Source organism: Eschrichtius robustus, chromosome 7 (genome assembly GCF_028021215.1).
Source record: "Eschrichtius robustus isolate mEscRob2 chromosome 7, mEscRob2.pri, whole genome shotgun sequence".
In the NCBI taxonomy this organism is placed as follows: domain Eukaryota; kingdom Metazoa; phylum Chordata; class Mammalia; order Artiodactyla; family Eschrichtiidae; genus Eschrichtius; species Eschrichtius robustus.
Window position 1 is genome coordinate 16,240,634 of NC_090830.1, and position 15,045 is coordinate 16,255,678.

At 40.2% G+C, this 15,045-nt stretch overlaps 1 protein-coding gene across 1 annotated transcript in view; it reads left to right on the plus strand.

Moving 5' to 3' along the window:
* Positions 1 to 15,045, plus strand: part of LOC137767147 (formin-2-like) — a 336,850-nt gene that overhangs the window by 175,870 nt on the left and 145,935 nt on the right. Inside the window, exon 15 of the mRNA XM_068547882.1 lies at positions 8,964 to 9,051. Within this exon, the coding sequence (XP_068403983.1) occupies positions 8,964 to 9,051 (88 nt within the window). The remainder of the gene's footprint in view (positions 1 to 8,963; positions 9,052 to 15,045) is intronic.

Genomic DNA, 15,045 nt, shown 5'->3' on the forward strand with positions numbered 1-15,045 from the left:
CGCTGGGACACCCAGGGCCCTGCAGCTAGCTGTCAGGACCCAGACATGCCCATAAGTGGGCCGACACCAGATCCCTAGGTCTGGAATTCAAGACCCCAAGGCCCAACTCCACCCACCAGCTGGCTGACAGCAGCTACAGAACCCCTAGAATCCTGCAGAGAGAGATCCTGGGATACAGCTTTACCCACCAGTGGGCCAGCACTAGCCCTGGGACCACCTGGGTCCTGGTCCTTCACAGCAGATGGCTGACACCAGATCCAGAATCACCGGGCCCCACAGCCAGAGAGCCTGGTTCTTGGCTCTGCCCACTAGAGTGTCTGCACCAGCCCCAGGATGCCCTGGGCCTTGGTCCCACCCATCAGTGGGCTGACACCAGCTCCAAGAAACACTGGACACTTCAGCCAACTGCATCAGGAACTGCCCCCACACATCAGCGGGCCAAAACCAGGCCTTGCATGCTCCCTCCACCTGACCCTCCACACCAGGTCCCAAGCTCACTCACAGGCAGGCTAACACTAGCTCCAGGAAACCTTTAGCCCACAGCCATCCACCCCAGTACCTCCCCTGTCCACCACTGGGCCAGCACCAGGACCAGGACTCCCTGGGCCCTGCAGCAAGCTGTGCCTGGGCCCAGCCCTGCTCAACAGCAGGTGCAGCCTCCACACTAGGCAGGGCCTGGCAACCAAATGGGCCAGGGTGCAACTTCACCTACCAGTGGCCCCACAGCAGTCAGTCCCCCACAACAAAAGCACCCACATGACCCACAGAGGGGACACCCCTGGAGCATTTAGGGGAGTATGTTTCCTGCTTAAGGTCAATTCTCCAACATCGGGAAATGTATCCAACCACCAAATATATAGAAATGTAAAGAGAATTAGGAAAAATGAGGTGACAGAGGAACATGTTTCAAATGAAGGAACAAGATGTAACCCCAGAAGAAGGACTAAGTCGGGTGGAGATAAGCAACCTCCCTTCAAGATAATGAAGGTAAAGATGATCAAAGAACTCGGGAGAAGAATGGATGAACCCTGTAAAAAGTTAGAAGTTTCTAAGAAAGAGAAAGTATAACTAACCAAAGAGCTGAAGAATACAATAACTGCAATTAAAAATACAGTGGAAGGAATCCATAGTAGCTTAGATGATACAGAGGAATGGATCAGCAAACTGGGAAACCAAATAGTGGAAATTGCTCAAGCAGAATAGAAAAAAGAAAAAAATCTTTTAAAATGAGAGTTTAAGAGACTTCTGGAACAACACCAAGCATCCTGATTCTCACATTATAGGGGTCCCAGGAGGAGTGGAGAGGAATAAAGGGACAGAGAAGTTATTTGAAAACCTATTGGCTGAAAAGTTCCCTAACCTGGGAAAGAAAGGTGACATCCAGGTCCAGGAAACACAGAGAGTCCCAAATAAGATCAACCCAAAGATGTCTACACATTGTAATTAAAATGGCAAAAATTAAAATAAAGAGAGACTATTAAAAGCAGCAAGGGAAAAGCAACTAGTTCATACAAAGGGACTCCCATGAGGCTATCACCTGACTTTTTAGCTGAAACTGCAGGCCAGAGGAAGTGGCATGATATATTTAAAGCAATGTGAGGAAAAAACCTACAACCAAGAATACTGTACCAGGGAAAACTATCATTCAGATTCAAAGGAGATATAAAGAGTTTTGCAGACAAACGAAAGCTAAAACAGTTCAGCACCACCAAACCATCTTTACAAGAAATGCTAAAGGGACTTTTCTAGAAAGGCCACAACTAGAAATACGAAAATTGCAAAAGGAAAAATCTCATTGATAAAGGTAAATATACATTAAAGGTAATAGATCAAAGCTAGTAGAAAGGTTAAAAGACAGAAATAGTAAAATCATCTGCATCCACAATAAGTAGTTACAGAAACATGTAAAATATGATGTCAAAAACAGTAAACTTGGTGGGGGGAGTACAAATTCAGGATTGCTAAAAGATATTTGAATTAAGAGATCAGAAATTTAAAATAATCACTTATAACTAAAAAGCTACAGTAATCAAAACAGTATGGTATTGGCACAGAAACAGACACCTGGATAAATTGAACAGGATAGAAACCCCAGTAATAAACCCATGCACTTAGGGTCAATTAATCTACAACAAAGGAGTTAAGAATACCCAATGGCGATAAGACAGTCTCTTCAATAAGTGGTGCTGGAAAACTGGACAACTACATGGAAAAGAATAAATTAGAACATTCTCAAACACCATAGACAAAAATAAGCTCAAAATGGATAAAGACCTAAATGTAAGATTGGATATTCTAAAACTAGAGGGAAACATAGGCAGAACACTCTTTCACATTGGCCTTAGCAATATTGTTTTTGGATCTGTCTCCCAAAGCAAAGGAAATATAAGCAAACATAAACAGGTGGGACCTAATTAAACTTAAAACCTTTTGCACAGCAAAAGAAACTATCAACCAAACGAAGAAAACTTACTGAACGGGAGAAAATATTTACAAATGATATGACCCATAAGAGATTAATATCCAATGTATATAAACAGCTCATACAGCTCAACATTAAAAAAACAAACAACCTGATTAAAGAATGGGTAGAAGACCTGAATAGATATTTTTCCAAATAAGGCCAACAGGCAGATTAAAAATGCTCAACATGGTTAATTATCAGAGAAATGCAAATCAAAACCACAGTGAGATATCACCTCACACCTGTCAGAAAGGTTATCATCAAAAGGAACACAAATAACAAATGTTGGCAAGGATGTGGAGAAAAGAGAACCCTTGTACACTGTTGGTGGGAATGTAAGTTGGTGCAGCCACTGTGGAAAACAATATGGAGGCTTCTCAAAAAAACTAAAAATAGGACTACCATGTGACTGAGCAGTTGCACTCCTGGGTATATATCCAAAGAAACACAAATATGCTAATTTGAAAAGATACACGCTCTGCAGTGTTCATAGCAACACTGTTTACAATAGCTAGGATATGGAAGCAACCTAAGTGCCCATCAACAGATGAATGGATAAAGAAGATGACATATATATATATGTGTCACATTTCTAGATGTATCTCTTTCTCTCTCTCTCTCTCTCTCTCTCTCTCTCTCTATATATATATATATATATATATATATATATATATAAAATGGAATACTACTCAGCCATAAAAAAGAATGAAATAATGCCATTTGCAGCAACATGAGTGGACTTGGAGGGCATTATGCTAGGTGAAATAAATCAGACAGAGAAAGACAAATACTGTATGATATCACTTATATGTGGAATCTAAGAAACACAAGAAACTAGTGAATATAATAAAAAAGAAGCAGACTCACAGATATAGAGAACATACTAATGATTACCAGTGGGCAGAGGGAAGGGGAGAAGGTCAATAAAGGGGTAGGGGAGTAAGAGGTACAAACTATAGGTATAAAATAAGCTACAAGGATATATTATACAACATGGGGAATATAGCCAATATTTAATAGTGACTACAAATGGAGAATAACCTTTAAAAATTGGGAATCACTGTATTGTACACCTGTAACTTATATAATATTGAATAGCAACTATACTTCAATAAAAATAAATTTAAAAATAAAATAAACACACACACATATACACATATATATGTGTATATATTTTAAATATATAATATATACAGAGAGGGAGAGAGAAATTGTTATTGTTGTTTATAAACCTCATGGTTACCACAACTCAAAAATCTATAATAGATAACACAGAAAAAATGAGAAAGGTATCCAAACATAAGATAGTCATCACATCACAAGGGAAGTGAACAAAAAAGAACTATAAAAACAATTAATAAGGGAGATTGGGATTGACATATACACTACTATGTATGAAATAGATAACTAATGAGAACCTACTGTATAGCACAGGGAACTCTACTCAATACTCTGTGGAGACCTAAATGGGAAGGAAATCCAAAAAAGAAGGGGTATATGTATACGTATAGCTGATTCACTTTGCTGTATAGCAGAAACTAATACAACATTGTAAAGCAACTATAGTCCAATGAAAATTGATTAAAAAAACAATTAACAAAATGGCAGTAAGTACATATCTATCAATAATTACTTTAAATGTACCTGGACTAAGTGCTCCAATCAAAAGACATAGATCGGCTGAGTGGATACACAAACTGGACCCATATATATGTTACCTACAAGAGACTCACTTCAGATCTAAAGACACACACAGACTGAAAGTGAGGGGAGTAACAGGTATTCTGTACAAACGGAAATGAAAAGAAAGCTGGGATACTAATACTTACATCAGACAAAATAGACTAAAATGAAGACTGTAACAATAGATAAAGAATGACATTAAATAGTGATCAAGGGATCAATCCAAGAAGATACAACAATTGTAAGTGTATATGCACCCAACGTAGGTCCATGTAAATACATGAAGAAAATATTAACAGACAAAAAGGGAGAAATTGACAGTAAATAACAGTAGCAGACTTTATAGCCATTCTGACAGGTGTGAGATGTTATCTTATTGTGGTTTTGATTTGCATTTCCCTAATGGTTAGTGATGTTGAGCATTTTTCATGTGTCTGGGGGCCATCTGTATGTCTTCTTTGGAAAAATGTCTATTCTGGTCCTTTGCCCATGTTTTAGTCAGGTTGTTTGGTTGGTGTTTTTTTGTTTGTTTTGTTTTGTTTTTAAATAAATTTATTTATTTATGTATTTTTGGCTGTGTTGGGTTTTTGTTGCTGCACACGGTCTTTCTCTAGTTGAGGCAGCTCTCTACTCTTCGTTGTGGTGCACAGGCTTCTCATTGCCATGGCTTCTCTTGTTGCGGAGCATGGGCTGTAGGTGTGCAGGCTTCAGTAGTTGTGGCTTGCGGGCTCTAAAGCTCAGGCTCGGTTTTTGTGGTGCACGGGCTTAGTGCTCCGTGGCATGTGGGATCTTCCCAGACCAGGGCTCGAACCCATGTCCCTTGCATTGGCAAGCAGATTCTTAACCACTGCGCCACCAGGGAAGTCCCTTGTTTTTTGTTTTTTATTCTTGAGTTGTATGAGTTGTTTGTATATTTTGGATATTAACTCCTTATCAGATACATTGTTTGGATATATCTTCATCCATTCAATTAGGCAGCCTTTTGTTGTTGTTGTTGTTCTTAGTTTCCTTCACTGTGAAAAAGGTTTTTAGTTTAATGTAGTCCCATTTGTTTAGTTTTGCTTTTGCTTTTCTTACCTGAGGTGACATATTCAAAAAAATATTGCTAAGACTGATGTCAAAGAGCATATTGCCTGTGTTTCCTTGTAGTTTTATGGTTTCCAGTCTTATATTTATGTCTTTATACATTTGAGTTTATTTTTGAATATGGTGTGAGAAAGTAGTCCACTTTGATTCTTTTACATGTAGCTGTTCAGTTTTCCCAACATCATTTATTGAAGATACTGTCTTTTCTCCATTGTATATTTTTGCCTCCTTTGTTGTAGATGAATTTGACCATATAAGCTTGGGTTTATTTTTGGACTCTCTATTCTGTTCCATGGGTCTATGTGTCTGTTTTTTTATTCCAGTACAATACTGTTTTGATTATAGTAGCTTTGTTGTGTAGTTTGAAATCAAGGAGTGTGATACCTCCAGCTTCATTCTTTCTAAAGATGGTTTTGGCTATTTGGAATCTTTTGTGTTTCCATGCAGATTTAGGCTTATTTGTTCTATTTCTGTGAAAAATGCCTGTAGCATTTTGACACGGATTGCACTGAATCTGTAGATTGCCTTCTGGAATATTCAAATTTGCTAAATCTGTATTTTCTGCTTTTCATCTAAGCGTTTTAAGATCATTTTGTAGGAATTAACTCCTTCATCTCCATTTTATATATATAGTCACTGGATTCTAAAAATGTTGTAGTTTGATAGCTTCAAGTTCTTGTTTTTCAGTTTATTAAAGAGAGATTGGGAGAGAGAGAGAGAGAGAGAGAGAGAGGGAAGTGATGATGGTGGTTTCTTTACATTAGGTTGAATAACTCCAGGAAACTGTGGAATTGATCCTTTTAGACATGTGTTCTCTCCTGTATGTATGCTTTTTGGAAGGTGATCAATAATTATTATTCCTATCTATAATCTTTGGCATTTAAATGTAACATACAGTTTATAGTCAAGTTCATTTCAATTATAAGAGGAAAAGCAAGTTTCAGGTATGAACTGTGAAACAGTCTGTGAAGAGGCTATGTGACCTACCCTTATTTATGGGCCTCTCAGGTTTAAAAGGCAAGGGAGTGACTTGCAAATAGCGGCACTTTTAGAGATGATACTGGAGAATGGATAGGAAGACATGAGAATCGTTGTTTATTCTATAATCACCTGGAAGGCTTTTTAAAATGCTGATTGAGTCTTTCTTTGCCTAGATCTTCTGACTAACAGCTTTCTGACAGAGATTTTGCATCTTTAATGAGTTCCCAGGTGATTATGCTGCCCCCTGTTGCAGGAAATATACCTTGGGAACCACTGGACTAGACCTGGGAAGTCTGGTTAGGATCCTTTGCATTGATCTCTGCAAGTTATAATACAGAAGTAAATGCTGACAGTAGAGTTAAGGAGGAAGGGGTGGATTTCAAGGATATAGCAGACTTACAACTGACAGGACTTGTCAGACCAGAACATGCAGGTGAAGGAGGGGGGGTGGATCTAGAATGACTTCTGGATTTCTAACTTTGATGGTGGACTGAAAATGGTGGTGCATGATCTCAACATATGGAATAAAAGAGGAGAAGCTGAGTAGGTTTTTGGGGTGGGCTTGATGACAAGTTTGGTATTAGACATGTCAGATGGAGGTTTATGTGGGTAATTGATGCGGAGATATTTGTTAGGAAAATAGGATACTGCTGAGGTTAAGGTGCTGTTAAAAGAACACAGTTATATAAGTGCAGGCATACATGTTGATGGAGGAGAAAATATAGGTCATACATTGAAGAGAATATGGAGCTGAGAGCAGAACTCTGGGATATACCAATATTTAATGTGAAATCAGAATAGTTCATCTTAAAAAAGCCTGAGCCAGACTAGCAGGAACCCTGGAGTAGAGAGTGTCAACTTTAAAAATAAAATAGCCAGTTATCTCAGCAGCATGAGTTTATTTGGGAATAACCAGGGGAATCGTAGTTGGGGAAATAAATTCAAGCTTTTGACCACAGGGAAATGCGGAGAACAAAGGACAGGAGCTTTTATAGAGAAAAGGGGCAGTGGGCGGGGCTGTCCTCTATAAAAGTTCCTTGGAGGAAAGTGGGAGTTCAGGTTTCTCATTGGCTGAGCTGCGACATTTTCCATTGGCTGAGCTTGTTGCTTGGCGGGAAGAACATCTCCCTTCCTCCTGCCGGGGAAGTAGAGACCCCTTCCTGTTGGAGGTGCGAGGACCCTCTCTTCCTGTTTGGGTGATTGACCCCCAGCGGTAGGCGTGAGAGCTCCCTGTGCAGGCCTTCCAGATGCCACTTTTAATTGAGGGTTAGAAATTAATTTTCACCAGAGTTTTTATAAGCGTGTAATAAACATGTCAACACAGCAGGAAGGTCAGATGACATATGGATGCAGACTGTGCCCATTGTAATTAGGAATCAGGGGGTGGGGAGAGATAGGAAACCTTAGGAAAAACAGTTTTTTCAGCGTAGCACAGATGAGACCCAGATTCTATTTATTTGAAGTTAGAAATATTTTTAGAACAGAATACATACCTCTGCTTTTCTGAAATTAAGTTTCTATTTTTTCACATCGGAAGAGGAAATTGTTATTGATAAAAATAGTTTAGGTACGAATGGATTCAAATTCAAGTTCTAAGCTGAATTAAATAAAATGTTTAAAGAGCAAACTGCGAATCAGTTCCTATGTCTTTCCTATTAGGAGGCACTGCTTCTTGTGGGGTGTTAATGTCCCTTTCCTCAAGAAGCTTTCAGAAATGACTGTGGGGTTTTTCAGGTTGGTTCTCCTGGAATGGATTTGTCATTTTCTCCACCTGTATCCCTGATAGGGAACCAAGAATGCTATTATTCCTGTTGAGAATATTATCTTACACTGTGATTTGTTTGACAGCTGGGCATGATTATTTTATTAGTTTCCTAATTGATCAACTTAGGGCAGCTGTCACTTCTGGAATTTGACCTTAACTTTTTTCTTTTCCTCCAGTGTTTTTCTAAGCAAATTTATAACAAAATGCTGATAGTAAGTAGAAATTGCTGCTCTACGTAAGATCAGTGTCTGAGATAATAGTGTCATAAGCAGAATTTATCAGTGATGTGTTATTGTCTAGAAAACATAATTTAAACATGCCTACATCTGTGTTAGGAAACTTCTCATGGGTTGTATGAACTGACTCTTCCGGACTCTCTGGAAAGATTTGAGATTGAGCTAACACAGCCCCTTGGATTTGATGATTGTATCACTATTAATTAGTTGGAACGTTCCTCCCAAAATGTGGGCCAAATGCAAAACGAGAGCAAATGCCAGTAAAATAGTGAGCTTTCTAAAAAACCTTCATAAAAGCACATTTTCTATTTTGTGGTCAAACTAATCTGTTCTAACAGATTCTCTGCGTACTTTTATTTTTCCCTTTACTTATTGGCCAGTGTTTCAAGGTTCTGCATTTAAAAACAAAGAACACTTTTTAAATCTCAGGCTGCAAATGATCAGGTGTGTAATTGTTATTTTACAGAGGCCAAGCTAACTTCCCAGATGGTTAGAAATTTCAGTGATGGCAGATCAGGCTCTTGCAAGGCAGGTAAAGAGCCTGATGCTTAGGCTGCTGGTGAACAACAGGGCAAAGGTGGGGATTTTGAAGACGGGAGATACAAAACCCAAAAGCTTGTTCACATCAGTTCTGGTACTTTAACTGTTCTAAGTTATTTGTTCTTCATTTAGGATAAAAATAACATGCTATTAAGCCTATCACTGGGTTCAAATAACATTTCTCCCTTTTCCTTTCTTTCTTGAACAGGTTGTCAAGTTACTAAGCAACAAAAGGTCACAAGCAGTTGGAATATTGATGTCTAGCCTTCACTTAGATATGAAAGATATACAACATGGTAAGTGAAAAATTAAAATTCAACTTTTGAATACTCAAATTTGGGCCAAAGGATGTGCTGCTTAGTGGTAAAATTATTTCATACTTAGACTCTCTGTGTAGATTGAGGTGAGTATGTTTCCTGTAAGTGTTACCAAACTTTCTACCATGATTGTTTCTGGAAAGGTTACGAGTAATTTGGCTTTTGTGTTATTTCTGTATCTTGCTAAGAGCATGATTCTCATGTGACATGTTTAGTGTGCATTAGCAAATATTTAATTTTTAACTCATGAGAAATACTAGTCCCACTGTGCCCTGTACCTGATTTGACTTCTCTGTGCCATGTCCAAAGAGAGACTGGTGAACACTGGTGAGATCCAGGTGTGGGCCGTGCCTCAGCCCCTGACGATACCTGGGGAGGATGGTCCACAGGAAAGGACAATATGCTAAGAGTAAATCTCAGATGTTTGCTGAGCTAACATAAAGAAGAGGAAGTAAACCTAAGATTTTCTAATAGATCAGCTAAAACCAGAGTTACATGAAAGCTTGTTTTGATTGTTGTTGTTTTAAAAATTTCCTTATGATTAGAGACGTGGAAGAGTAGACTGGATTGCTGTGTATAGTGATTAAATGAAAACTCAAAACTGTTGAAAAGGCTGCATGACCACTTGTCTCAGATGCCTTTAAAGCATTGAGTAGGTGAAGGGACATATTCTCTTTGTCCTCCTGTTCCGAGAGGCTGTGAGATGCTGAAAGAATCACTCAAGCAGCTTTATTATGTGTAACTTTTTAGGCTGGACAACTGGTCCCTCTTTTTTCAGTTCCTTGGGATGACTAGCGTGTAACCCCCAGGCTTCTCTCCACATATGGGGACCGAATTATTTTTCTAATAAGCATCAAAGATAGTTTCAAATTATTCTTACCCGTTTATGTTATTCTTGGTGATCCAGACCCATGGAAGCAGTAATAGCATGACATTTTGTTATTTTTTTATGGTGTTGTTTTAATTTATATCTTTAACCAGGCTTATAAAATATTTTCTATATTTGGAAATAGGGTGATTTTTACCATTTTCAAAATGGCTTTCATGTCAGTATTTTAATACTTTACTATTGACAGGCATCCCTATGCTATATTGTCCTATCACATTTGTGCTGAAAAATATTGCCCAAAGGTGAATAGAGGAATTAAATTTATATTCAAAATGTCCCTTAAGCTGTTCAGAGCCTTAGAATAGATTTAAAGCAGATTAAATTATCCAATGGAATGCCAGTTTACCTGTTAACAAAATATGGTTTAAAAATCATGAAAACATTTACCTGGCTTTCCAGCTTACCCCTTTATGAATGTGGATTCTACTTGGTCGGCTTAAAATAATGAGTGGAATAATTCATAAATAGCACAAGCTTGTCCTGCCCTGTCAATCCATGAGTAGCACAATCACAATTTAAATTTTTATTAAGCTGCTTTGGTGGTGAGGAGGCTTTCTCAAGTGGAAGCATTGGGGGTCATTGTCGTAGAACAGGACACCAAGGCCGGCAACAAGAAGTACTTGCTTTTCTAAAGCTGGCAGATGTAGCCCAGTCAAGCCATGGAATGAAAACTGAAATTAATGCTATGTTCCTTTCCTTCAATCGGATATTGCCTGGGTTGAGTTAGTAATGAGAACCTTCTGAGCAAAGGAATCGCCTAACGTGTGTGTGTGTGTGTGTGTGTGTGTGTGTGTGTGAAGCCAACAAGAGGTCATTGGAAACCTCCCGGGTTAGCTCACGGGCCAGGTGTGGCTGGCAGCACTTGAAAGCTCCATAAGCTTCATCCTGTTAGGATGTCAGGTGATTGCCTGGAGTCACTTTGAGACCCTGCCCACGGTTTTCTAAAGCAAGGCTGCCTTGCAGATCTGCAGGAGCTAGGGTGTGCCTTTCGGTGCCAGAAGCCTGGGCCTGCTGTGTGTTGTCGGGACCACGGTGTCCGTGAGCAAATCACATGCGGCCTCCATAGTAAAACTGACTTCTGTCAGGATGTGCCTCCACTGAGAAGTCCACGGACGTGTAAACACCAATTGGTTTGGATGTGGAAGTGGCCACAGGATGTATCCAGACCTCTGGGGTGACCTTATACAAGAGCAAACTAAGCTCTTTCAGTGGTTGTGTCTCTTGCTCAGTGTCACGCAGCTTGTTAATAGGATAGACTGACCTGCCCTCAGCCCTCCTCACTAACTGCTCCTCCTCTCCCATCCACACATGCTGCTCCTCGAAGATTGTGTTTTTCCTACCACCAGCAATGGCATCTCAAAACAAAGCATGTGTAAGATGGTGAAAAACTGCAGGAATTTTCTTCTCTGTCTTCTTCCCTGTCAGAGAACTCTAGGAAAGCTTAGAGCTGAGTTTCCTTTGTAATGTTTCTATTGTAAAGTGCCGCATTGGAGTAATTAAGGTTTGGGTCATAGGTGCCAAAGGTCTGATCCTTCTCTTGTCACCGTATCCGTGTGTGTGTGCGTGTCTGTGTGTGTGTGTGGCACTTATAATGGAGGCCTGAGCTGCTGTGATGCGGTTGTGAACATGCCTGGTAAACTAAATTATCCTGCATATTGTAACAATTTTTAGATGGGAAGAGTGAAAATGGTGTGCACCTCTGAAAACTCCCACTCCAAGGGTTTAGAATAATTTAAACTCTAGGATGAAGGTACTTTTCAGAGCAGATTTGCCCTAGTCTGTGCTGGGGGTCCGAGCAACTCTGGGTTTAGGATCTCCTTAAATCAGGCTCCAGAGGCCCCGTCAGGCAGGGCTAACTGTCCATCACTGCAGGAGTTGATTTCCCTGTGTGTAGCCATTCGAGTCCCAGTTTATTGTCAAGAGGGTCTAGAACCTGTAATTTGAGTGGGCCTTGAGCTTTCGTATTTAGCCCCGGGCCCCAGAAACTGTCAGCACGAAGTTCAGATTTGTTGGGTCAGGCAGGGCAAAGGCAGGCTCTGAGCTGGCTCCTGTCTCAGGGCTCTCTCTTACCTTTTGATTAGAATCCTAATTCCTATCTCTTCAGCTCTTCGAAGACTTTAAGATATTTTACAAATATATTTTATCCAGCATTTTAAATTTTTCTCAATGGGAGGATTCCTTTAAATAATCTAGTATTATTCCCAGAAATTGGTATTATGAGAGTATCTACAGATTTGTAGTTTAGTGAAAATAAATTGAATTTTCTGTATAGCTTTTGGCCCATAAGGAGTCAGTGTGGCCTTCGCAACTCTTAGGTCCATTTTGGTAGATCATAGTAGCTGTAAAGGAATTCTGAATTTCATAAGGCTTAGCTTCCCCCCCCCCGCCCCCATCCCCAGTCTCACTACTGGGTAGAAGATCCACGTGGTTCATCATCCAGACTGGGATACTTTTGAGAGTGGAAGGGGTGCCGTTAATAATACTGCCTGGACAGCAAGTGCTAAGTGGACATTTTGCAGGCACACAAGTAGTAACCCTGCCACCAGATCAAATGAAGCAGTTTCTGATCTAATTCTCTCTCTTTTAGATATTTATTATCCCTGGCCAGCAGGGTTACTGTAACCCTGAGGTTGTCTAGCTTTCTGTCTTTGGAGGTCCTCTCACCAATATCTTGTCTGAAAGGTTTGCTCTGCACCGATACAGACCCATCACAGAGGGAGGGATCTTTTGCCCTCAGTCTGCTGGAGGTGCTGGAAATACGGCGCAGCCAGGGACGCAACCAGGACTGTTTGGGACAAAGCCTTGGGTGGCCTCCTTAAGGACCCCAGCTGTAGACTCACTCCGCGGGGGTTTCTCGTGCTCAGCCTGTGGATGGAGGTGGCTGGGGCATGTCTAAGAGATTTCAGCTAATCCACAGGCCTTATATACCCTTAGTTTCATGTATTAGTGTACGAATGAGCAAGCCTCAGCTATCGGAGGGCTGAGGACCTTGCAGGAGCTGCCTCTGGAGTGTGGCCTTCTTACAGGACACAGGGGCGCCGCCAGCCACCCTGAGGTGCAGGTGCCCCAAGCACTGAACCCTTAACTGGCTCACGTACCCTGTTACATTCCCTTGGTACATGTATGTCAACATCGATGACAGATTCAGTAGCAAGGGACACCTAAGAAAGTGTTTGAAGCACAAGAAGCACAAAAAACACAAGAAGGAAAAGGCTGTAGCTGCAGCTGCTGCAGCCCCTGTAACCCCTGCGGCCATCGCTGCTCCCACAGCCGCGTCAGCACAGGAAGAACCAGAGGCAGAGCCAGAGCCTAAGGAGACTGAAAGTGAGGCTGAAGATAACCTTGATGACTTAGAAAAACACCTGCGTGAAAAGGCCCTGAGATCAATGCGGAAGGCTCAAGTGTCCCCACAGTCCTAGGTGGAAATGTTTGTTATGATGTAAATTTTATTTGGTTTGTACGCAATTCAGTTTCAAAATTGCTAAAAATGTGTTTGAGCTTTAGACTATAACATTTGTTGTAATAATTGCTAGGTTGAAGTTCACCATGTAAAAGAAAGGGCATGGATTTACATTGCAAAAGGTGTCCACAGTGTATTAGTGACATTCTTTCATTGACAGCTGACATAAATTCATTTAGAGTGAAATATTTTAAGCCAAAAAAAAAAAAAAGAATCCCCTTTTTAAAAAAGGGGGTTTAAATATTGTTGCCATTCTTATGGTTTCTTTAAATGCCCCTGTCTATTCCCAGAGGTTTTTCCTTCTACTTTTTCTTTCTTTTTTCCTTTTTCTCATTTGAGTCTTAGCACCCATTTAAGTTATGATGCTTCCAACCTTGTATGGTTTTTGCAAGCTTTCCCAGAAATAAGACCACTGTTGAACTACCACAAAAGTATAAATGAATATTTTAATGCCACAGTCTTTCCTGTTGCCTGTGGAGTCTCTGCTGAAATGAATTAGGATCCGAGCTCTAGGATGAGACAGAAAATGAAAGCATGTTGTTTGCCAGGACACTGTGGGTTTATATTGATGTGTAACAAGTTGATTTGGAACACTGGAATTTCACTCTGTTCTGTTTATTTTATTTTATTTTTTTTGTAAAGGCAGTTAACTAGTCCCAGGAAGGATCCTTCAGTTACATAAAATTTTGTTTTATGAAAAAATAAAAAAAAAAAAAAAAAGAAAGTGTTTGTTGGCCCCGCCCATGGAAACAAGTGTCACTCTCCACCCAGGAGTAGCTGCCCCAGGCTGTTAAGGCCCAGGTTCCTTCCCTCCTTTGAATGTCTGTCCTGTTTAAAGCCAGCTGGTATTGTGAGCCAAGGGCAGTGAATACTAAATTGTGTCCTTGTTGAAATTTCTATCCTGTTCAAACGTGATTTATCAAAATTACATGACTTGAAATTAAAGGCGATAATTATGTAAAACTAACTAGTATTCTGTTAGAAATATAGTTGATAAGGTAAATGAAACCATGGTTGTTTTTATTTTTGGTCTCTAAGCCTAATGATTGCTTTTCAAGCACTTTTTTTTTATTTTTAAAAAAATGTAGTTAAGGATACCTTACAAGGACAATAACATGTTTTAGATTTAAATCAGAAATTCCAGTGACGTCTGCCTGTCTCCACCCCTCGTTGGAACCGCATCCTGTTGCTTATCATTTGCTCTTCGGTCAGTGGCTCAAAGGGGCTCAGAGCTGAGAAGCCTCGTCCTGATAACTGTATAGGAAGGAATTACGTAAAGCAGCAGGTGCTTAGAAAGATAATTGCTCTTGACAAGCAGGATACCCATTCTGAAACCTTTCTATCAGGATCCAAAGAGATGGCACTCAGTATTGGTTTGAATTTTACCCCCACCCCCTCCCCCGATTATTACTGATAGTTGTGTAAAATGGTCCAGAGGAAGGGGGTTAATTTCCATTTTGCAGTGAAGGGAATTAAGGCTTATAGATCAAGTGTGTCCGTGACTTCCCCTTAATGAGGGCATCTGTCCCCCTGACTTCGAGTTCATGTTAGCTTGTTTCAGAGTGAGGACCTGTGTTATCTAATAATATGCAAAAACAGAACTGGCAGGAGTACATAATACTTT